We start from the raw sequence: 24,538 nt of genomic DNA, 5'->3' as shown, positions 1-24,538 counted from the left end.
CGGCGGCAAGGGTCTTCCGAGCCCCTTCTTTCGTGCTCAGCCGAACCCGGGAGGGGTGGGCCGGTCGAGCGTGGGAGAGCACACGGGATGGGGGACTTGGAGATGCCATTCATTCTCTCTCAGGGTGTGGGCACCCTAACACACCTGCCTGACAGACCCTGGCTGAACAAACTCCTTCAGGTCATCAGTATGACCCCTCTTGGAAGAGAAAAGGGGAACCGAAAAGACCGAAGGAAGCAAACGGGAAAAGGGAAAGAAAGCCTCTCTGTGCGCCCCGGAGCTGGGCTGGCAGAAAGGTGCCCGGCGGAGTAGGCTGGGGGAGTGGAAACGTTCCCCGCCGGATCGCAAGTAAGCTCAGCATCCTTCCCCGGTCCATCTCCTCCTTCCTCCGCCCCCCGCCCGCGCGGCTGGTTGGGAGCGGCGGCGGAGAGGGGCCTAGGAAGTTAGTGGCAACTTCTCCATCCCGGGAACACTCGGGCGCCCAGGCGCTCAAGTTGGAGCCGGGATTTGAAAGCCGCGGCACTCCGCATCTCGAGCCCTTGCTGGCGGTAGTGAGGTCGGCCCTGAAGGGGCTCCTGGAGTGAATGTGGGTTTGGAGTAGGGCTGGAGGCAGGAAGAGGTGCTGCTCTCCTAGCAGGACCGAGACATCACAGGTGCGGCCTCGGGGTCCGCACCGTGTCTCCCTCCTGCGGGACCCTAGCGTGGCGGCCTTCTCGGAGCGCTTCTCTGCGGAGGCTCCCGGGGCGGCGGAGCGTGGGTTTGGGCAACCACGATAAGAGAGGCACAAAGCAGGCAGGTGGCAGGTACGGGGAGTGACACGCGTGTACCGGGCAAGTGCACTGAGCAGGACTCTTGGGATGACCCCAGAAGACGGAGAGGGGCTTAGGACTCTTTCTGGAGGTCTTGGCCCGGACCTCCACTGGGGCGTTGCAAATCTTACTAGTGTCAACCACAGGATCGCCTCTCAAAGTGCCCTGGTTGGCAACTTTGACCTCTGCGCCGGTCCTCGGCGAACTTTCCTTCGCGGCATTCCAGATTTCCAGGCAAATGTTGTAAGACTTGGACTCTACACGGTTGTATAAGAGACGGGGGAAACAGAAAGACGTCCTGTTCTCAGGAGAAAACCATTCTACCCGGACTGGCTGGGGTTCCCTGCTTGCATCCTTGGAGGCCAGGGGACCTGACTTTTCCAAGAAGACAGAGGAGGGGTAAGAAATGAGTGAAAGGCGACTGGTCGGTGTCAGGTTTTGTCCTAAGCAGTCCCTAAAATCTACAGTGTTTGTGCTACTGAGGAAGTAACTCGTGCAGTTGAAACTTTATTGAAATTTACACCCTATCTGAAGTGGATTTTTCTGAGGTGTCAGGACTGTAAGATTTATTCTATAGTAAAACGTAGCTGCAAAAACAAACAACAACAACAACAAAAACTGTACTTTAAGCCTGGAAAAAGCCAAGGTTGAGGTGTTCGCTCTAAGAACCTTTAATCTGCTGTGGGTACTAATGCTATGATTTAGCAGCAGTCCTTTATTTCTATTGCATATTATTTTAGTAGAACAGTAGTACATTCATATACTGGCTGCTCCAGTCTGCTGGCAAACATTAGCATTCAAGCTTACATTTTTGACAAATGTGCAGACAGGAATAGCATGAATAGGCATCTTAAATATTAACAACCTAAGCATCTGTTGTGAAACAAATTTAATATATTTACTCTGTTTTTCTCACATTGTTAGAAAAGGTTATAATAAGTGCATAATTTCAACTTTAGTTAGCAGAAGTAACTGGCTGTATCTTTCACTACCTCTCCAAGTGTTTAACACAGTCACCAGACATAAATACTTTAATTAACTTGGTTAGGCACATTATTAAATACACTTTAGACCATGTGTATACTATGTAAAATGTAACAGTAGCAAAATATGTATCCTATTTGTGCACATTTTAAGTGACTCTGCATTTTATAAATACACCAGGCATGTTTATTCTTCATCTCCATTTGACACTTACTACTTCATAGTTTTTCTAATGGAAACAATATTTTAAATGTAGAGTTGTTCAGTCATATCTAATACATAACATGTAAACAGTAGCTATAAAATACAAAGCATTGTTAAATTTAAGTATGGCTACGTGTAGCAAGATTATACAAGAGAAACAAAAATCACTGCTCAATTTTGTATTCCTTTCTAAATAATGAATACAAAAGATGGATGAAAAAAGAATAGGTAGGGATTTCCCTCCTAAAGTAACTGGTGCCTTAAAATGTGTGTGGGGTGGGGGTGGGGAGAGCAAGGGGGAGAAGGGGGAAAAAAAGAGATAGAGAAAGAAGACATAAAGAACTTCCAAAAGTCTGAATAGTTATTTCCAGAATCAATGCATTCCTCATTTTCCCACAAGCTGAAATATGTAATAAATAATAGTTCTTTGTATGTAAAAGTATTCACAAGGAATGCCTTTTGTTTAGTTGTTGTAATAAATTAATATATTCTTTGGTTGATAATCTACAAAAGTAGTTCTTTTGTCTCCCAGCATCTTAAACAAGAACAACAACAAAATGAGTATTGGTTTATTTCTGCAGCCAAGTCTGTCGCCAGCTATATGAACTTGTGACTGAATAAGCTATGGTATGCTGAGTGCTGGTTAAGAAAGACTACATTAAATTAGCAAAGACTGAAATATCTGAAGGAGGTTTTCAATTATTTTTTCATGTGACAGGTTGTGGATTGTAAATTAGGCCTAAAAGGTCAGGTGACAGGCACCTGTTCCTCATTATTGTAAAAATCTTTTGGTTACAAACACTATTAAGCTAAACACAACATGGATATACAGCAGGGACTCTATAAAGCACTCCAGTGGTTTTTCATCTCCTCTGTAAATTTCCAAGAGGGCCATACATTGATATGCCCTTTACACAAACAAATCATTTCTTCCAAAACGTGTTGTCTTGCATGACTCTTATATTAGTACTTGGGATTGATGAAGTATATAAAATAAATGCATATGACTGACTCAATCTTCAGACCATGTCTAGACATGTTGTTATCGAATGCAAAAATATTATTTTTTAAGCCCCTCTTTTTCCTTTGCAGTCCACTGTTAAATTATCAGAATTTGTCCACATTTTAAATAGAAACCTCCCCAAATTGCCTTCTGTCTTTTTTAGATGAGTTCCCATTTTAAATAATGCCATGAAAGATTTTGCTAAATACTTGTGTATAAGGAAAAAATTAGTTGCACTATATACCGTCAGAGCTTTGTGGTATATAGGAAATGGGAAGAAACCCACATTTTACATGAATGCTGTTAGGAAGGGTATCATCATTTGATCTTCAAACTTGCTACTTCTCTCAGGAGAGTTCAGTAATATTTCTATTAGAATTAGAGAGTGTGATTTGATTTTTATGAATGGTTTACTTTTAGATATTTCAGACAGCAGAATAAGCATACATATTGAACGGACCTAAGTAGCACAAGGTTGTGAAAATATTAAAGGTGCCAGTTGCTTTTAATTGGCAAAGGAGGAAGATTTTTGAGTAAATTTGGTAACTCAGATTATTAAATTCTATATTTAAATATGTACTTTGTTTTAGTTTTGTATAGTTTATGCTTATTATATTTAGTATTCATTTTTAGCATTTGTGATCAGATTATAGAATAGTCATTACTCTTGCTTTTCAAATTGATTTGGTTTTCAAACTCCAAAACTCTGGGATGATTTTAACAAATTGGTTTACATTTTGACAGAACAGAGTTAAGTTAATTAATAGATCAGGCACGAAAAATCATCCACGGTAGGGTGTATTTTCTGGTAAAATGAAAGTTATGTTTCAGCATGATGAGCATCAGGCTTCAGTAATCTGTTCCTCGTGTGGAATGAACACTTCCTACTTCGAGCTAGCAGGCACCTACTGTTTATTTACGCTGCATTAAACTGACAGCGCAGCAATCAGAGGAAAAATATTACTTACCTTCCTGAAGTAAATACCAGTTTATAGGTTAGTGCACGTATTTATATTCCTGTCACCACTAAATAACGGCTCTGTCTCCATTTTAATATCTACCTGTACTATAACCCAGGGCTTCACACTCTTCCTGGTTGGGGGTAGGGGTCGAGAGGGGTTTTTCTTACCATTTACCAATGGCAAAACTTTAAAGAAGAGTAATATCATCTTATTTCTGTCGTGTGAGAACCAGTCGAAAGAAATGCTATGCACTTTTTCTATACATTCCTCCACTGTAACACCAAAACCCCCAAAGAGGCTGCATGCCACTTAAAATAGTCATCTTAGAGCCTCACCTCAGGACAAATAGGTTCAAACACATCGAAGTGTGTGTTTGCTAAATTAACTTTCTGCAAAGTTCCAAATAGATTACTTAAATTATCTTATTACTTAGGGAATAACTTTGATAAAGGGTGGTACCTTCAAGTCTTAGATGGAATGTTTCAGTTGTTAATGGAGATCTGCTAACATGAGTACGAAGTGGGACTCATCGATCGATCAATTGATTGATTGATACTGTTAGCTTTCCTCTGAAAATATTCTCATCCCCTCTGTCTCCTTGTTAATCTGCCAACCTTAAGATAAGAGATTTTTCAACTTTCTTATGAGAATAATACTAAATGCATTTATTGTTTTCTTTTTAAATTGAAAGTCCCTTCTTTTCCAGGACCCCTGGAAACATCAAAATACTGTCAAAGTTGAATTCTAAAATTTAGGATTAACTTGAGAAAACGCTTATTTTCACTTACACTCTATAAGTAGCTCTTACACCATCATCTACACACAGTTGTCAATCACTAATCACATATTCCATTGACATCAGAGCAGAATGTGGTCTTAATACAGCATATAAATCAAATCTGTTACACAAGATTCTTCTTCACTATATCAAAGAAAAAGTGTCTACTATGGTAATTTATATATCGTTCCTGAGTGCTATTCTCAATGGTAAGTCTATTTAAACTTGATGTCTTCATAGAGTGTGATCAACACATTAACACACATTATTTAGTACTTTTGAACTTATGCCAACTGTACCTTTTGCTGTTTATTTTTTTAAAGTCTTTTTTTAAGATCAGATATTTCATTTCAGAGTAAATAGATACAGATTGTGTGTATATATATTCAGGGTGAGATTTAGTAGCAGAGCATTTCTCCAGCATATTGGCCTATTTTTATTCTTTCAAGTTATTCTGTATCACTTCCACAGTTGTTGCTGTCTGAAGGTTCATAATAGAAATTCTAATCACCTCTTTCAATGGACTTTCAAGGATGTAATTCAGTTTATGTGATGATCTAGTTTAGTTATGAGAGATAAAAATTAGTTAACTGGTACCCCAGCATTTATGTCCCTAGGTTCTGCTGAAATTTATTCAGTCCAGTTATTTGACATTTGGTAGTGAAGTATCTTGTAATCAAAAATTAAGAGTTGGTTCAGTTTCCAGTGGAGGAAAGATCTTGCTGGATAAAACATTTAACTGTGCAATATTTTATTACACTCATCACTCATTTTAGAGCCGCTTATTGTTGCACAAATTTTTGAGTACCTCAGGGTGCAGGTCCCCCAAATGAAGCTGAAATGCTTGCAGAAGAAGCAGATGTCAGGCTGCACCTGGTTGTGCCTTTACTAGAATGTCTGTGGACCTGCACAGGCCCCCCTCCTCTGTACCCCTTCCCCCCAGGTGTGCAGGAAGTGGAGGGCGTTGTACCGGGTGAAGTGGGTGGACTCTACCCAGAGCTATGACCTGATTTGTGACGCACCCTCAGAACTGCAGTAATGGTCCAGCTGCTTCACAGGCAACTGGTAACACCTCATTTGGGATGCTTCTGCCTTGCTAGCAGTGCCAGAGAGAACTTCGTCATTGTCACCTCATCAAAGACTACTTTTTGAGAGCTCTCCTATAGGGCTAGATTTGGAGAGCAGCCTCTGATATTTGGAGGGTAAGTGCCAAAAAAGTTCCTCTCAGTTTCATATGGAGAATCAGGGCTACAGCCACAGGGATGAGAGACAGGCATTGAGTTTCCCGGGGAGATCTCTGTGTTGGGATGTTGCTTTTTCTCAGCTGGAGATGATTTGGGACCAGATACCAACAAAAATTCTTCAGTGGGCATTCTTCTTTGGGTGGTGAAATATGGTAGGCAGTCCCAGGGGAAACTATTAGACCCTCTTTCCTTGAGATATTTAAAGAAAAGGTGGTAATCTGTGTGAGAGGGAATTCTTTAGATGCTGTTTTCCAGGAAGCCAGGCATATAGTGGAGTTGATTGCTGGAGGTTCCTTTCTAGTCTTACTCAATGGTTTCAGATGTGCCGTTAAGAGCATGTAAATGACAATTTGGCCTTTTAATGTTTATAATGTTAAGGACTTTAAGGCAAAAGAGGTTTTATGTTATAAATATTTTATTGTGATAATTACTATAAATAAAATAGAACCTAGTATATGCAGATATCTTTTGAAATGGAGATTGTCTTGAATATAGCGTATCCATAATTAGCTGTTTGATGTTGAATGCAATTGAGTTTTCCTGTTCCAGTGAACCAGACGATGGAAATCACTGGAGATTAACAACAGGGCTATGTGATTCTTGATATAGCAAACCTCTCCCCATTCACTGATAATTTTTTTTTTTAATCAGGGAATGAACTAAATTCCTGCTTTCAGTTGTAAATTTTAAAAGAATGTATAGAATTGATAAAAATAATCCAGGTGTTTTTCCGTTGTATTTTCACCAACTGAAATGATACCTGGATGTCCTGTTTAATGTTAGACAGATTTCTCCAGGCTGTGGACGGAAAGAACAATATTTTAATAACTATTCTTTAAAAAAAAAATTCTTAGAGGTGGGCTCTCTTTTGGGTGGTTTAAGAGGACTCAAAAACAATTTAGAACATTATCTTAAAAGTTAAAAAAAAATGACAGCCTTACTTTGTATGGAGTCATTGTATTTTAATAATACTGTATGCTTATTAGTGTTATTAGAGCAGTAGACAGTTAATTACAGCCTTTTCTGAGACATGTTAACTGTATATTAACAGTCATGTTAAAAAAGAATGATGTATACTCTTACATACAAGCTGCTACTTGCTAGACTCTTTTAAAAATATTCTTTTAGAATGTATAGAGTCAGATTTTTGGTCCAGAATCATCAAAATGTTTTCTACTACAACTTAATTTTAAAACTTTTCACGGGATATACAATTTTCTTCTTTTTTTTTTTTCTTTTTTCTATTCTCCTTTCTTTGTAACTGTTATTGACTTGGTCACTTTTGCCAGCAGCATTAGAAATTGTTGCCCCTCAGCAGTTTTAGCTTTCCCACATTGTATTTTGAGACGTCTACATTTTCTTATATTCGGATGACTTTGGCCAACATAAGCCATTAAAAGCTTATTGAGTTGATTTAGCACCTCTTCATACTTCTTTTTGTAGAATGATTTTAGTCACCGTTTTTGTAGCCAAGTTATGTTTTCTTACAATTCTCTATAACCTGATATTTAAGATACATTTGAGCACTTGATCACAGAGGTAGTTCTAAGTCTATTTCCTTTTCCAAACTTCAACCCTTGGTTTTGCTTTGGCTTCTGGCATGGCAGAACAAAGGTGCATGGAACTAGAGTTTAAAGCTGGACTTAGCCTTACTTAGACAATGCTACTAAATTGGTTAACTATTTGAATTCCTCTGGTTAGTTTGGATATGTAGACCTTGTAAACTTATACTATATAGCATTTTAAAGTCCGCTAATATTTCCACTTTATGAATTTTTAGGTGCTGCTGTTATTTATTTCTACAAGGTATTAAAAGACTACAAAAAAATTCAGTGTAAGCTACATGTCTGTTGTGTTCTATAAAATAGGAGAAACTCCACAGTTAGCAGCCTTTGCCTTGCAGAGTGAGCACTCATTAAAGATTTGCTAAACTAATAATAAAATAGTAAATTTAGCTTGTGCTGAGAATGATTTAATGGGAAAAGAGACTTTTTTCTCTAATTTCCTCTTTTTGCTGGGGATATCTGGACACTTAATCTACACATGTCCCGGTTTTCTGGATAATTGAATGTTTTTCTTCTTTAACTATGTGCTCTGTCATTTTTTGACAATAGCACCAGGGTCTGCTCTATCCTCATTGTCTCTGACCTTCAGGATTAGGTGAAGAATCTCAGTTTAGGTTCGTGGTCCTTTGGTGTTTGGTGTAGTAACAGACTGTACTGGAGTCAGCAGAGAGCCTCCCCTAAGGTCCTTGCAGTTAGGTCACCCATGTCATGGTCTTCCTGATATCATAGAACCAAAAATACTACGGACTAGTGGCCCATGGCTGATTGACCTCTACCTGTTCTTTACTAAAATGATGATTTTTTTTTTTCTGGATCCCACTGAATCAATATTTGTCATGATCATTGCTTAAAAAGAAATTTTTCATTTAGCTATATACATTGTTGAAAAAATATTTTAAGATTTAGAGTACTTGTATTAACAGAGATTTCACTCCATTCCTTAAAATTGACGCTAGAGTTGCCATAGGAATGCATCTAAAACATTCTGAAAAGTTCGGTGAAAGTTATTTAAAAAACACTCTTGCTTTTTAAATTTATTTTCTTTTTGAGACCTGTATGGAGCTATTCGCAAGACAGCCCTATTTAGTTCCACAAAAGGAAGTGTTCCTCAAGCGGTACACTGCTGTGTGACCTATTACATTATCATGCACATTCTGTCTCTTTAAAAACAGTCTCCTCTATTTGCCCTATTAATTGTTGATATGTTGCCATCCACGAGACAAAAATTAGAGCTGTAATTAAATAATCATGTGATGCTCCTTAGTGCCAGTGAGAGCAAACTCATTTTTCCAGGCCCTGATGGTCACTGATTATTGTATTACTACTGGCTTGCTTTATTTTTTTTAATGATTCTCTATCTGTAGATTACCTAACTACTGTCCTTCTTTTCAAAATTAAAGAAAGTAGGGAACATTCAGCCAGTTAATTGGTTAGAGGTCCTCAGGGATGTAAGGTAGACATACCTTTTTTTGCTTTTGGTCACCTGGTAGGTTCTTTGGGGAGGCTACATCAGTGGTGTGGTTGCCTGCCATTTAATTTACACTGGTGTTTTGGCTGGGATGGAGGCATATGGGGAATGCCAGGAGAATTACAAAAGGAGCCGGGTATTAAAATTCAGAAATGATTAAAATTGAAATAAAAGGATGCTGCTTCTTTGCCAGTACTCTGGCAATCATAATGACACATAGAGATTAGTTCCCACCTTCATCTTTTCCTTCTTTCTCATTTCCTCTTGTTTATTGTTGACACATTTTCCTTATGTCTGCCTCCCGTCTCTGTATCTTTTTGCACCATTATGCATTCATTCCTACTTCTCCCTCTTTCCTTAAGCATGGAGAAGCCTACTTAACCTTATTATAACAATAACAGAATAGGCTATTAATATTTAATGTGCACATGATTAAAATTTCTCTCCCTTAAACATAGGTCAGCTGTATTATTATTAACCGGCATGTAATTTTTCATTTAAAATATTCTTATTCTGCCCTTGCTGTTTCTAAAGTGTAGTCTACTTTAGTAGTGATTTAATACTTAATGTTTAGAAAACTGTGGTCGGCTAGTGAGAAAAGAACTTACCAGTCATGGATAATCAATTATGCATGAATTCAAATGTAACAGATGGAATCTGGTGAGTTAAAGTTTCTCTTTGCCTTAGTGGGTTTTTTTTTCCTTATTTGTTTGTTTGACACCTGTCTCTTATATAGAGATAAATATCTAATGTAGCATGTGAGAAATTTCCTTATATCTTTATGTTCTCTTTAAAGTGAACTTCATTTTTTTTAATTACACTTGTTTTTTATGTGGTCTTAAAGATGATCAGATTCTTTTCCATCACTTTATAGATACAGAACCTGATTCTGCTTGACTTACAAAGGGTCACTCAGCGGGCTGGTAAAAAGGAAGAAGCAAGACCCAAATCTCGGTTCCTTGCCTTTTCTCCACTACTCTTTCCACTGTCATTTTTCTTCTTTTGTAGGAGTTGCTTAATAATAGAGGTGTTACACTAACTCTGGGTTTGAAAGAATTTCTGATGGAAACTGTGGTAGACTAGTGTTAAAGTGGGTAGTATTCTCTTCTATGGTGAACAAATGTTATCTGTGAACATGTATAATGTTATGCTAAATGTATGTTAGATACACGTTTATTCATACTTGGATGTTGGCCAAACAATTGGATTTCCCAAACCTATTGAGAATTCCCCAAGATTTGGTTTATATCCTAAACTGTGGTATATGCCAGCCATGAAGATGCCTTTGCTTGCAGTATTGTAAATTCTTAGTGACAAAACCCCTTTGTGCAAAGTGAACTAAAAAGTTATTTTTGAGAGCCTTGTTATTTCTATGGAGAGATGAGTTTAATTTTCATTAAGTATAATGTGAATCTGTGGTGTTTTTTTCAGTTGTAGAAATAATAGAATAGTGGGTATTGTCCATCTTTAAAGCAATACAGTCTCAAAACAGTTACAAGCTGGTCCCCATCAAAATTTTTCATAAACATGCTGTTTGTTTCTCTCCCAAGTGTATTTATATATATAAAAAACAATACAAATGAAAATAGTCTTTACAGAGTAAATAAAAATAAATGATTAAAAAATAGCCTCAAGGCTCACTAGTTCTGTTTTTAAAGTTACACTGTAGCATTATTTATCAACTTTTTGCTTCATATCAGCTGGAAATTTGCATGTATATTTATAGTCCATGTTAGTTATCTAATGAATTAAATCCCACAATAAACACACAAGTTAAGAAAGAGGCAACTACAAAATAGGTAACTGGATATGCTCTAGCAACAGCTGTACTGTGCAGCTATTTTTTAGTATTTTATTTATGATCTTATATATAATAAATATGCAATTTTAATTTGGCTTCACTATTCATATTCCTTAGTCATGCATCCATCAGAAAAATACATATGGGTAGGTATGAAGTCAGTGAGACCTAATTTATACATGAATTTCCAATACATTGAAAATTCCATTATTATTTTAAAAGTCCCTAATATAAAATCAGTAAGAATAGATGATAGGAAAACAGAATATAGGACAATATTTTATGGAAAAAGATGGTATTAGATATTATTGCATGTAGAGGTAAATAATCCTATTACTGTCACTAAAAAGTGACTGATAAAATTAAATTTGAAAGCCATTTGGGCCCTTTATAACCAAAAAGTTCTATTTGTTTATTTTAAAAATTTCCTTATATCTTTATGTTCTTATCCAGAGACAATTTAGAAATTATTACACTGACTACATTTGTACCGTTGGTGCACATCTGTGGCTCCCCTGCGTGCAAGTGTTTGACACTCTTACATGCTGTTTAATTGGGAGGGTCTACTATTTTATGAGTATAGGTAATTTTTACTCATTCAAAAACATCCAAAAAAGAGTTTTTGTACTTACAGCTCTCTTATTTGTCTGTTTTTGTCTATGTTTCTTTCTCTGCTTTTGCTAACATGCCATGGAATAGAATAAAATCTGAAAAGAGAACCATTTTCTTGCATCAGAGGACCATCAAATTACCTACTTTGGGTGGGATCTTGGTCTCTAATTACCAATCCATGTTAATTATCCTTGGGTCAGGTATTCATCATGTGAATTAATTATCTAGCATAGACTGGACTGTGGCTGTTGGCGGGTAAGGACAAAGCAATGGAAGGTTGGCGGTGAGGAGAGGTTTGTTCGGTATGTTGTAGCTCATTGTTTTTTTGCTTGGCATGATATTTTCATGATAATATATATATATATATATATATATATATCTGCCAATTTTAGGAATATATGAAAGATGGTTTTCCTTTAGTTTTTGTTTTGTTTTGTTTTTAGTTATTTTGTTGGAGTAAAAGATACATAACATAAAATGTTCCATTTGACAATTTTTAAGTGTACGATTCAGTGGCGTTAATTACATCCACACTGTTGTGCAGCCATCCCCACAGTCTGCTTCCAGATCTTTTCCATCATCCCAAATAGAACGTACTTTAGTTTTTCTATTCAACTTCTCCTTGGCTGCAACGCATTTCAAGCATTATAGTGGCATTTAATCATTGTCCGGGTGTGATGCAGTTGTTTCCGGTGGTGGCTTTCTTTCCTGATGGACAACCCCTGTCCAGTGCCTTGTGGCGATGGGGATGGCAATACAATATCAGGTGCAGCCTTTGGATGATACTCCCCAGAAATGATCTGGACAAACATTCAGGTCTATTGTAACCGCAATATGTTCCTCCCTCCAATCAAGCCAAGAAAGATTAGCAATACTATTCACATCACTAAGAAGATTTGGTGGATATGTCTCGGCTAAAGTTTGATTAGAAAGTCAAAGGTTTGACTTCATTGGAATTAAAATCCCCTGAGCTTCCCAAGAGTATGGCACAGCTGCGGGGGCTATGACGCCCTGCCATTGATTGGCTCCTTGGCACGGACGATGTGAATACTTCAGTTCTGCTTAAGTGCAGGACTTAGCCTGGAAATAAGTTGAACAGTTTTTTTCAACTGTTCAAGAGGAAACCTACTCAAGGTTGAAGTTTTCTGGGAGAAAAATTCATGCTCATCTATGTTGAAAAAAGACTTACAGGAAACCAGTATGGTTCTGGCTCCAGTAAATAATAGACTGGTTTTAGAGTTTTACTTCCATGTGTAATTTTGTGGTTAGTCACTTATGTCTGTAATGATAAATCATATACTGGCACAGGATTTCTGGCACCTCAGTAAATCTCAAGCAAGTGCCCAAATGCTAATTTATCGTGGTTCCTTACACACCATCCCTGTTTTACCAAATCAATGATCTAATAGCTTGCTCCCACTTTTTTTTGTTGTTGTTGTTGTTTGTTTGAAACAAGTGGCTTGCCTGCACATACATTCCTTAAATTGGGGGCAAGTGCTGGTTCCTAGAACAGCCTTAAGTTTTCCAAGTGACTCCAGGTTTGGGTTAAAAAGCTCACTTTGAAGATGTCCTGGCAGGTATATTTGACTTCCTATCTCCAAAACATGAACTTACCCAGTAGATGCCAAACCTGGCTGTACATGGGCATCACCTTGGGGAGCTCTAACAACTAAATGCCTGGCTCCCATTCTCGGCCATTCTGATTTTTTGCAGTGGGGTGCCGCCTGGACATCTGGATTGTTGAAGGAGCTCCTCAGGTCACATCGATGTGCAGCAAATTTGGGAAGCCACTGAGCTAACTTCTGATCCTGGCACCTGGCTTTACTTCCTAAGATTGCAAGAATCTTTCTAAGATTCTTATGAGCACTCTCTCATAAGAACAGTTTTTGGATTCCTTCTCCTGTGATGACACTGGGAGACTCTAGGAACACAGACATAAGTATAACCTCAGAATACATACAGACTTGGCAGTTCAGAGGAACAGACAGGTAGATAGAGAATGTCCCACTGAAGGACAGGTAGTGTGACGGAACATCAAAGGAAGTAACTAAAAGCTGGAGAAGGATTCAGACAGAAGAGGTGCCATCAAGCTACATATTAAAGGCTATGGCCCAGGTAGGTTCCTAGGTGTGAAGGGGGAGGAAGGTCACTCCAGAAGCAATGGGGGGGAAATGTGGCAGCCTGAAACTGTTAAGTACTTTGGTAGTGATATCAACACTGGAGGATCAACAGCAATGACCGGATTCCTTCCCGTCCCTACTCAATTTTGGATGTGAGTCTAGATAGAGATACCAATTTTGATGGAATTACTTACTACCATTGTGCCTTGTCAAGGTTATGATCCATACTGACGTCTGTGGAAGGAAAGGTAGCTTTTAAAAAATTTTGCTCAATAAATTTTTGCTAAAATGGTACTATTTCTGGGTAAAAGACCCAGGTATCCAGTCAAGTTCTAGAAGCCGTCTATAATGGCTCTTCATTTCCCTTATCCATCATTCCCCAAACTAACTCTTTGCTCAGTTTTAATAATGACCCTTGTCTATTAAAACCATATCACAAACTACCAGTGGGTATTCACATCCACCCCAGAGTAATCAGGAAATAACTTTTGATCACTATCAGTCTGGCTATAACTGAAACCTCACTTATTAGGGAAAAAACAAAAACCAAAAACCTTAAGCCCCATATTTAGAGTCCATTATCATTTCTCTTTTGTCTCCCCTGAAACATATTCAAGCCTTTTACTATTGTTTTCTGCAGTACACCATTGTTTGTTTTGTATCTGGAACATCCTCCCCTCCCCCCCCCCCCCCGCCCCCGTTTGAGTAGGTACCTACTTTAAAGCTTCCAAAAGAGCCATTTCTAATGGCAACTATTCTTATTTAATTCAGGGGTGGGAATGAGGGTGGGAAATGACCCTGTGGTTTTTAACTTCACCTATGAGCTATTTAAATGTTTATGGAAAGCAGCATTTGGGGTAAATGCATGTAATTCCAAATGTACAATAGGACCCTTTCAAATACAGACATGTCTAGAAAGTTGTCTTAAATTTGTGTGCGGCAGCACACAAGCCTCATTCCATGCAACTTTACAGATCTATGGGCTAATTCTAAAATGGAAAATGATTTCAATTTGGACATCATTAGAATGTCTGAAAGCCATTCAGCACCTCTAAGACTCTTCCTGGCTATGTCCTGGATTTACTTAAGTTGTCTTTTATAGAAGTTCTCTAGATAAGTGCTGTCCAGTAGAACTTCCTGCAGTGGTGGAGGTGTTCTGTAATCTACATTGTCCAACACAATGGCCACTAGCCACATGAGGCTATTGAACATATGAATCATGACTGAGGAACTAAGTTGTAAATTTTATTTAATTTCAGTGAATTCAAATTTAAATGTTATAATCACCTTTCCTCGGGGGTTACCGCCTCCTCACTCCTGCAAACTCTAAAAGGAATTATCATTGCATTTAGCAGTGGAGGCTGGTTGCAAGGGACACCATGAGCTTTTTGCTCACATTTATTTATTCATAATGTAAATATTGCAAGGATGGTGTATGAATTCCTGGTAACAGGCAGTGAGCAAGACAGTTTCTGCTCTCATAGGGCTTACAGTCTAGTATGTGAAACATTTATTAAGGTAATAATTAGCCAAATTGTTAATTGATTAAGACTGTGACGGGCGCCTGGGTGGCTCAGTCCGTTAAGCGTCTGCCTTCAGCTCAGGTCATGATCCCAATCGAGCCCCGCATCGCATCGGGCTCCCTGCTCAGCGGGGAGCCTGCTTCTCCTTCTCCTCCCAGCTCGTTTCTCTCTCTAGCTATCTCTGTCTCTCTCTCTCTCTCAAGTAAATAAATAAAAAAAAAAAAGACTGTGATGACTGTTACAAAGGAGCAATGCAAGAGGCTATGAGAAATGGGGGCCATTCCTTCTTGTGCGATTAGTCAGATTAGCTTAAAGCTAATCAGAGTTCCATTTATTCACTAAGCAAGCAAATTACCTTCCCTTTCCCAAGTTCAAGGTTGGACCCAGGGCTCTCAGAGTGGGGCAGCTAACATGTGCCATGCCATGACCTCCAAAGATGTGGGGTCTGTTTGATTGAGCTTCATGCATCTGCATATACTGCAAACTTCTGAACTTGATCAAGTAGATTCTCTCCTAAATTGTGCAGTTGTGATGATGTCAGTCACAGATAAGATGTGAGAAGAAGGGTGCAAATGTTTACAGGATATTGCATTTCCTCTCCAATATATGTTTTGACAAAGTTGTTTGAGTTCCAGCCCCAGCTTTTTCCTCTCTGTTCTTACAAATTTGTATTTGGTCCATTCAAGAAACGATGTGGAAATCAGTCCTGACATTCCAGACAGACAAAATGAGACACATGACAGCAAAACATATGGCTCAAATAGACATCCTTATATGGCCAACACAGACCATATTCCCAGAAATTCATATATGGAAAACACCACCTGCAGCTAAAGCCAAAAAACAAAGAGTTGACACGATAAAAAGAGCAATATGCTACGTAAATTGTGCTGCTCTAAGAGTGTAGAGAGATAGCCAACTGTATTTGAATTTAAAAAGATGCAAAAAACAAAACAAAACATGTCCTTAGAAAGTGCTATGGTGGTAAGCATTGCTTTGCTAACACAGTCACTGGCGGAGTTGCCATATCTTAAAAGCGTTCAAATTCTAAATGCTTTCTCTGTTTATTACAAATGTATGTGCTATTCAGAACTCTGAATGTGTTTTAATGCTTTCGGATATCTGCCTGCATATTTATCTTAATATGGTGCCATCTGAAATATGCAGTAGTCCTTTCATTATTTTTTTTTTTAAATCGTGTGTATCTTTTACAATATTTTATCTCTGCTACCTTTGTGTAGCCAGTTTGAATGCCTTCTCCTGTGATAAAAATTTGGTGCACTCTGTTTTAACTGTTTAACTGTTTAACATGTTAAATAGTTCATGTATTTGACTTGCAATATTTCATATTCCTGAGGTTTTCCATTTTGATAGCTAGATTTATAAAGTTTATTTTAACTTTTTTTCTATACTTGCTTGCATCTTTATTGCCAAATATAAGATGCCTGTATAGAATAAATTGATGTTTTTCCCCCTCCAACATAATAGTTTATCCTCACATATGCCTAGGAAGGTGGTATTTTCCTAATTATCTTTTTTTCTTCTTTATTTTAACCTGGGTTTACACTGGCCAATGCTCAGGGTACAACAAGTATTCTAAAGAGGGAGATACTATGTAGTAAATAAGTCCATCAATGTACTGTACCACTTGGAGGACATAAACTTCCTTGTGTCATTTCTTATATAGTTTTGAAATAAAGAATGTACTTGAAGGAAAATTAGTATATATATATGTGATTAATATGTACATAATTGTACTATATCGGCATTCTTTATAATAAAGTCATCATTAGATGTCTCTATCCTCATTTATTTTATCATTTTCCAAGGCCATGTCCATCCTTATTACACACTTAGGTTGTGTTTAAGAATTAGCTTGTAATTCCTGGATAATAGGTGCTATTCAAATTTTAAAATTACTATTTAATTCCCATTAGTTATGTCAGTATTGGCCAAGTCATTAGGAGACTAAGGCAATCAGGATCTTTTTGTCTTATATTATTTGTGTAAATGATAGAATAAACATATTTACAATATCTTATTCCATTGTGTTTTAATATTGACATTTTCAGTAGCCCTTTTTAGTCTTCTTTTCTCTGCTCAAGTTCTGTGTTATCCAACTTTCACTCCCTTTTTTTCTTTTTTTAATATTTCACTTGAGCTTAAGTTGCATGGATAAATTTTGTTTTGTAATCCACTATAGTTTTCCTATTTTCTAAAAATTTTGCTACTATTTGTAAATTTGCACAGCGTGATACTAGAATGCACTGTTCCTACTTGAAAACCAAGCAGGTTTCAGGGAAACATGTCAGGCATCACCAGTTTGAAGCAACTCTTAAAATATACATCTTGGAAATTCCTAATTTAACCTATCATTGCAAAAATCATTGCCATAGAGATTATTGATGATAACTGGTTATCAGTGTTTTTCTTTAAATATCAAATATCTTTCTAAAATAAGCTTAAGTACTTCCATCCACAATACCAGTTCGGACACCCATGCTACATTTTTGCCATGTTTGTATTTTTCCTTATTGATTGTGTTTCTTATACTTCAATTAAAAAATCCTCCTCCATATTTCCCCACGGTTCAGCTTTTAAAAATGTGGTATCATTTGGGCTTTTTGGTAAAGATTGCCTTATATTTTCTTGGTTTTGATGCTGTGTTTTGTGTTTTATTATCACACGTTCTTCCTTTTGCTCAAGGCTTGGGTTTGTATGTGCCAAGATTCACAGTTGCCTTCCTCGATTTTGACTAACCTTTCCGGTTTGTGGGTGAAACTTGGGTGCCATTAGAGTGATATATTTTCATTGTGTTTCTCCTTAACTTGTTCTCCCCAGGAGGCCATTATTTCCTATACTTTATCTCCTGCTTTACCTTCTGCTTTTCTTAGATTTCTAATGTAAACAGTGTCTCTGAGAGTGTATTGGTAGCTTTAAAGAGCTTAATTTGCATATTTCCCTCTTATCTCAATACTTGTGCTAACTTGTTGCTTTTTAATGTGTAACAAAATGTTTATCTGACTGATTTTTCTCTTTTCCCTACTAGTGTATTCTGAAAAATAATTCTTAAAACATTTTTGTTTTTGTTTAATGATTAACTGCCTTCAGGCTTCTAAGATGTTAGTCTTGAAACCCAAGCGATAAACGCTGCATCTCTGTTTTGAATGAGATTGTAATGTTCTTCACTTTTATAGGAACTGTATTTAATAGATTATCTAAATAAGAGGATCATACTTCTGTGCTAATGACCATTAATCTAACTGGGTAACTTACCCTAGATTACAGAAGTATTTATTGCTACGACAGATGTATTTACCAACCCAAACTTTTCTTTCACCCGGTATAAATTAATTTAGGAATGGTGGCGCGTCTTCTCCTTTGTGATAACAAGTCACATCTCTTTCAAGTGACCCAGATTTTGTTTGACTTGGCCACTATGGGCCACGTATTTCTTCCTCCAGCGTGTTCTATGGCTCAGAAGCGAGAGGGTTTTGAACCTACCCCTGACTAGATACAGAAAGCTCTTACTCATCCTTTCTTTTTTTTTTTTTTTTTTTTTTTAACGTCGGCTCTTAATAGTTCGGGATTCAACCTCCTTTGAGGATAAATATTCGCGAGAGCTTTTCAGGGCTCCCGGCCTTTATTCTTGTGCAATCGTTTCTGTAACCCCCGCGCTTCTCCGGAGAGATCTACCTCCCGAATGTTCCCTTTGGCCACTTCCTGAAGTCCCCCTACCTCTGTACTCTGTGCTTGTCACCTGCACGCCCGGGCCCCTCTCCCGCGAGGCCAGTGCGCCCTCCCTGCCTGGCTTGCCCCTCGGGTGCCGGCCCGCGACGCTCCCGACGTATTCCTTTCTGTGGCTTTTGCACGCGTGGGTGGTTGGTTAGTTTTCCCCCCTGGCCCTCGCCCCCTCCTCTCTGGCACTTTCTCCCCCCCCCCGCCCCCCGCCAGTCGCGTCCCTCCTCCCTCCCCGCTCACTCTCGCACACCTGCCCCTGCCGCCCGCACGCCGCGCGCTCCCCTCCCGCCGAGGCGGCCGCTGCCAGGGAAGCCCCCTCTCCCCTCCCCTCCGCGCCCTCCCCGGCGCGCCTGGCGGCGGCCGGCTCTAACCCTCGCGCGGCGCCCTGTTATTCTCGGTATTGTGTGTAATAAATGTCGGGCCGCCTCACTCTAATCAAGCTCATTACAAATTCTTGCGCGCCCGGGGCCGGAAATCGTGCGCTCCCCCCCCACCCCTTCCCTCACTCATTCACTAGTTACTTGTCTTTCTGCTTTTTAACTCGCCGCCCCCGCCCCCTCCCCCAATCCCGGCCCTCCAGCCCGGGTTTTAATCCCCATCCCTTTTCCGCCTTCTCCTTGCACCCTGCCCCCCCCGCCGCCTTCCTCCTCCGCTCCGCACCCCCTTCCTCCTCCTCTCCCTCCCCCCTCCTCCTCCGCCGCCGCCGCCGCCACTTTCTCGCTCGCTCCCGCTCCCCGGACGCGGCGGATGAGCCGGCCCCGCTGGGGAAGGGCTCGGGGCGGCGGCGGGCGGCCGGGAGGAGGCTGCGTGCTCGGGGCTGGGGCTGCGAGCGGGGTGATTTTGTATTAAAATGAGGAGGAGGAAGAAGAGGCAGCCACAGCGGCGGCGGCGGCAGCAGCAGCAGCAGCAGCAGGAACGGCGGCGTAGAGGGCTGCAGCCCGGGCGGACGCGCGGAGCCGAGCTGGGCACGGCGGCGGCGGCGACAGCGGCCGGGATGAGTCAACTAATAATTTAATGGGGGCAGAGACGGCAGCGCGGGGGAGAGCGAGCGAGAGCGAGCGAGGGAGAGAGAGAGAGAAGCAGCCCCGTCCGGGGACTCGCGCTCACACGCACGCACACACACACAAACACACACACACACACCTCTCCCTGTGCCACCCAGCAACAACCGGCCTCGTCACAACAACAGCAACAGCCGCCCTCTAGCCCGGCCCGGGGACCGAGCATAAAGCCGGGCGACTCCAGAGGACGCTTCCCACCCCCTCTTGCATTTCGGGAAACTCCTCATCAGTTTTGTTGGGGTTTCTGGGTTTCTTTTACCCCCAAGTCCCAGTGCCATTGTGGTGCTCGTTGTTTACCTCGGACTCTGGCTGAGTGAGAGCTTGGCGACTTTTTGGGGGGAGGGGGCGGGGAGTTTGTCGCTGCTGAGGCGGTGGAGGTGGCTGGGGGTGCCTTCTGATTCCCTCCCCCTCCCCCCAAACCCTCTTTCTCTCTCCCTACTCACTCGGCTCCCCAGGCGCTCGCAGCCCCGCGTCAATGGGCTGGGAGAGGGTCCTCGGGGCTGCTATCAGCGAGGGCCGAATCAAAAGTGGCATTTCAGTGCCTTTCCGGGGCTCTTTCCGCGACCTTCTGCCCCCCACCCTCGCTATCCCCCGGTAGATGCCCTCGTTGGGGGTGCGAGGCTGTGGGAAGAAAGTTTAAGGTTTGTTAATAATTAGTCGCAATTGTTGGGGAGGGGGTGGGGGCGATTGGAAGGGAGGTGAGGTGGCCTTCCCCTCTCTGCGTTCTCCGGGGTTGTTAGAGAATAATATTGCAAGTGACAGCCAGAAGTAGACTTTCTGTCCTCACACCGAAGAACCCGAGCGAGCAGGAGGGAGGGAGGGAAGCGAGGGGACCTTTTTTCCTTTCTAGAGACCTTGTCCGCAGTGATTTTTTTTTTCTTTTTAAGAGAATCCTCAGTCACCACCTCGCCTCCCCAGCACCACCACAGTGTACAGCTCATAACGGGTTTTGCTTTGTTTTTACGATTTTTCCCCCAACGAATCACTTGTCAGATCAATTTTATCTTCTCCCTCCTCCCTACTTCCCACTCTCCCCTCCTCCCCCATCGAAAACCCCGTTCTCTGAGGTTAGACATTTTACAAACCATATATGTTGTTTTTCGAATTGTGATTTTTTTTTTTTTTAAACCCCTCTCCCATGGCTACTCTTCTAGACGTTTACTTCTGCCCTTCCCCCGCTTAGGGGGGCGGGGGTAGGGGAAGAGAAAATAATACAATTTCAGGGGAAGTCGCCTTGAGGTCTGCTGCTTTTTTTTTTTTTTTTAATTAAAAAAAAAAAGGACATAGAAAACATCAGTCTTGAACTTCTCTTCAAGAACCCGGGCTGCAAAGGAAATCTCCTTTGTTTTTGTTATTTATATGCTGTCAAGTTTTGAAGTGGTGAGTTTCAGGTCGGTTTTGCTAATTTCACTCAGTAAAACTGCAGTGTTTCTGTTTCTAGATAGTACTTTGCTTCTTTGTCTCTTTAAAAGGTCACAGTGAAAGCTTGGCCTGGATCGTGCCGGCCATATGGAATGGATAAGAGCACAATCTCTTAAAATGTGATTATGGGGTTCTTTGGGGGGCGAATGAGGCGATACAGCCAGGAACTCGTTGAAAAAGATCCCACGTTGCAAAAAATAGGTTGTTGAAACCGGAATTTCGTGTTTTTCTTTTTCTTTTTGGAGGAAGTAATAGCTGTGTCTGATTTCACTGTTTTATTCAGTAATGATCATATATAGACTTGGTTTATGGACAGGGAAATGGGATTTTGAGAAAGTAGCCTGCATTCTGTGTGCCAACCAGACGTTACACTAAAATGCATTTTAAAATGTGTAACTCAAAAGAAACTCTTCAGCCTGGCATCTGTTGAGACCGTAGTTAGTTCCCGTGCTGTCAGTCCAGCAGGCCCCGTGGAGGCTGCTCTTTCCAATACCATACTGAGGTTTGGTGAACTTTAGCCTTGGGCATAGAGTTTAAATGAGTAAATTGGGTGTTTTATGTGCATGTAATTTCGCTTTATAATGTAAAGCTTTTTACAAGATGACTGAGTGTTTAATAGACTCTTATAGGTGGGTATTGGAAGGATAATTTTGCATGACCTATATGATGTTTTGATTGTCAATACATTAACTAAATTATAATCTATCACTTTCATTTGCTGTAGAGCTTATAATGCTGTTAAGCCTCATGACTACTTAATATGTTTTGTAGCATTAACTTTGATGCTGTTGCCTATTCCCCTCCCCTTTTTTTCCTCAAATTGCCCCACGGGTTAAGTATTTTCTTTTCAAATCATATGTTTTAAAATTCATCTTCTGCTCTAGGGTAAGGCAACCAATTTCAAAAAAAGCAGCTCTGTATTATAATCCACATAAAACATTATAAACAGTGTTTTGAATAAGTTAATAATCATTGCTCTCTAATTTTGGCTTTAGACTGTAGTTTAATATAATGGAAAAGAGTAATCTTGATAAAAAGTGGTTAAAAGAGGCACATTTATTGTTAATGAACCTCATAACCAAAAACAGATGGGACCTCGATCAACGGTAAACCTTTAGTTCTCAGCGTGCCACCCTAGAGTACAAGGATAAATAGCCATTTTTTCTCAAACTTTATAGTTCTTCAATTGACATTCTTAAGGTTGCTTTTAAACCTACAGATTACCATTGCTCCCCCCACCCCCATTCACCTCTTTTCTTGATTATAATGGACAAAGTAATCTATGGTTAAAGAGGGAAGAAATGCTTACAGAAAGGCCATGCTAATACAAGCTGGCTTTCAACAAACACAGAACTCAATAGCTTCTTTGGTACAATAATTTTTTTTTTTTTTTTTTTAAGTACAAGATATGTTGAATTACCAGACAGCTGGAAGAAAGGGGTAATTATTATACTCTCATTAGCTTTCCTAAATATGATCCCCTTTCCCTTAGTATTGGTGAGTTCCCACACGTAAAGTACCATGAAAGTTTATAAAATAATTCTGCTAAACCTGTTCTTATCAGTTCAATTAAAACTGCATTTTAGAAGTGACTTTGATATTGTACTAATTGCTTTATTATAAACAGTATGAAAATTGATGTCCAATGTATAATATAACTGAAAACAATTATCTGCTATGTTTTTTCTGAAGTCAATTAAGATGTTGACTTCATTGCGTACCAAGATTATTTTTAAATGCTAGTGACTGTGTTTTACCAAAATCAAGATTTTTTTAAAAAGTGAGTTTGGTACTTCAATCTAATATGTATATCACAAAGTATTTTCAAGGTTTTTGCTATTTAAATTAACAGCATTCTATTATTAAGGGACACCTAAATATTAATGCTAAAACACATAAGTTGTAATGCTTAAGCACCTGGGGTATTTAAAGAAATCCTCCATTTCTTTCCATTTCCTTAAGGGTGATGTGATCCAATCACATGTTTGAGCCAGGACTTGACTAGATTTTTAACAGGTCACCTAATTCTTGAAACTTTAACAGTAGAAAACTTTTTCTGTGAATTAACCTGTAAAGCCAACGAGGAGTTTAAAAAGCAGATATTTGCTACCTTCTTTTGAGGTGGTATATATATATCTTTTTCCTCATAAAAATTAAACTGTAAAAATGTAAACATGTACATCAGATTTAATTAATATTTTGGACTGTGATAGTCTTTCCATTCTTGATTAAAGTGTTACTATTATGTTCGTAATGAGTTTCTAATTTTTAAAAACTGGGACTACATAAATATGTTGTTTTCTTTTTAGCTATACTTGTGGTAATTCTTGTTCTAAAAGTAAGCCCATTTCCCCCAACTTAGTTTTGTTGGTAGGTGACAAGTTACCTTTTTATTCTAATATCTGTAGCTACAGTTTCCACAAATTATTCTGTTAACTTGAATGGAAATGTAATACTGTTATCTAAAAATATAGTAACATCCGCAGTATATTATTTACCTAGTTAAGCAATTTTACAAGTATGTTGTATTTGTGGAGAGAAATAGCTAGGGATAAAATATTTATTCGGTGTATCATATATAATATATATAAGAGAGGGTGGGGGAGAGAGAGAGAGAGAGACCCCCATCTAATTATAACATGTCTTCTTTTTAAATTCTGGCAGGTGATCTTTAGAGGGTAACTGAGTATGGATCATTTGAACGAGGCAACTCAGGGGAAAGAACATTCAGAAATGTCTAACAATGTGAGCGATCCGAAGGGTCCACCAGCCAAGATTGCCCGCCTGGAGCAGAACGGGAGCCCACTAGGAAGAGGAAGGCTTGGGAGTACAGGTGCAAAAATGCAGGGAGTGCCTTTAAAACACTCGGGCCATCTGATGAAAACCAACCTTAGGAAAGGTAAATACTTTTCAAGCCAAATCCTGGAAAGCTGCAAGCCCTTGTGTCTACTCAAGTCCATTTTGTGTGGGGGTGGAGAGGCAGAACATGTCTTTGTATGTTCTTTTCCTTGATTCTCTTTCTGATGTGAAATTAGTTACATTCCACGCTGCCGTGTCAGTCATGTTTGGAAGGTGTAGGCTCTGTGCTTGACTGGAGCACCTTACCCTACTATAGAGTGGAATCGTTGGGTGTTTGGATGAGAAGGACTGAGTTAAATATAACGGCCTTCATTACACAAGGCTTCCACTGACAAGGTGTTATTGTAGTAGGGGATGTGTAGGTGGCTGTTACTTAAACTAA

At 39.7% G+C, this 24,538-nt stretch overlaps 1 protein-coding gene across 11 annotated transcripts in view; it reads left to right on the top strand.

Moving 5' to 3' along the window:
• SATB1 (SATB homeobox 1) overlaps nt 1-24,538 on the top strand; it is a 98,583-nt gene that overhangs the window by 368 nt on the left and 73,677 nt on the right. For 2 of the 11 annotated variants that reach the window (XM_036090457.2, XM_036090450.2), the window contains exons 1-2: nt 20,534-21,255; nt 23,962-24,196. In XM_036090457.2, the coding sequence (XP_035946350.1) occupies nt 23,986-24,196 (211 nt within the window). In that variant the 5' untranslated portion in view covers nt 20,534-21,255; nt 23,962-23,985. The other 9 variants (XM_036090459.2, XM_036090458.2, XM_036090451.2 and 6 more) reach the window with 8 other exon arrangements.

Source organism: Halichoerus grypus, chromosome 1, assembly GCF_964656455.1.
Source record: "Halichoerus grypus chromosome 1, mHalGry1.hap1.1, whole genome shotgun sequence".
Lineage (NCBI taxonomy): Eukaryota > Metazoa > Chordata > Mammalia > Carnivora > Phocidae > Halichoerus > Halichoerus grypus.
Note: the sequence above shows the minus strand (reverse complement) of the source record. Positions and strands in the feature narration are given on the sequence as shown.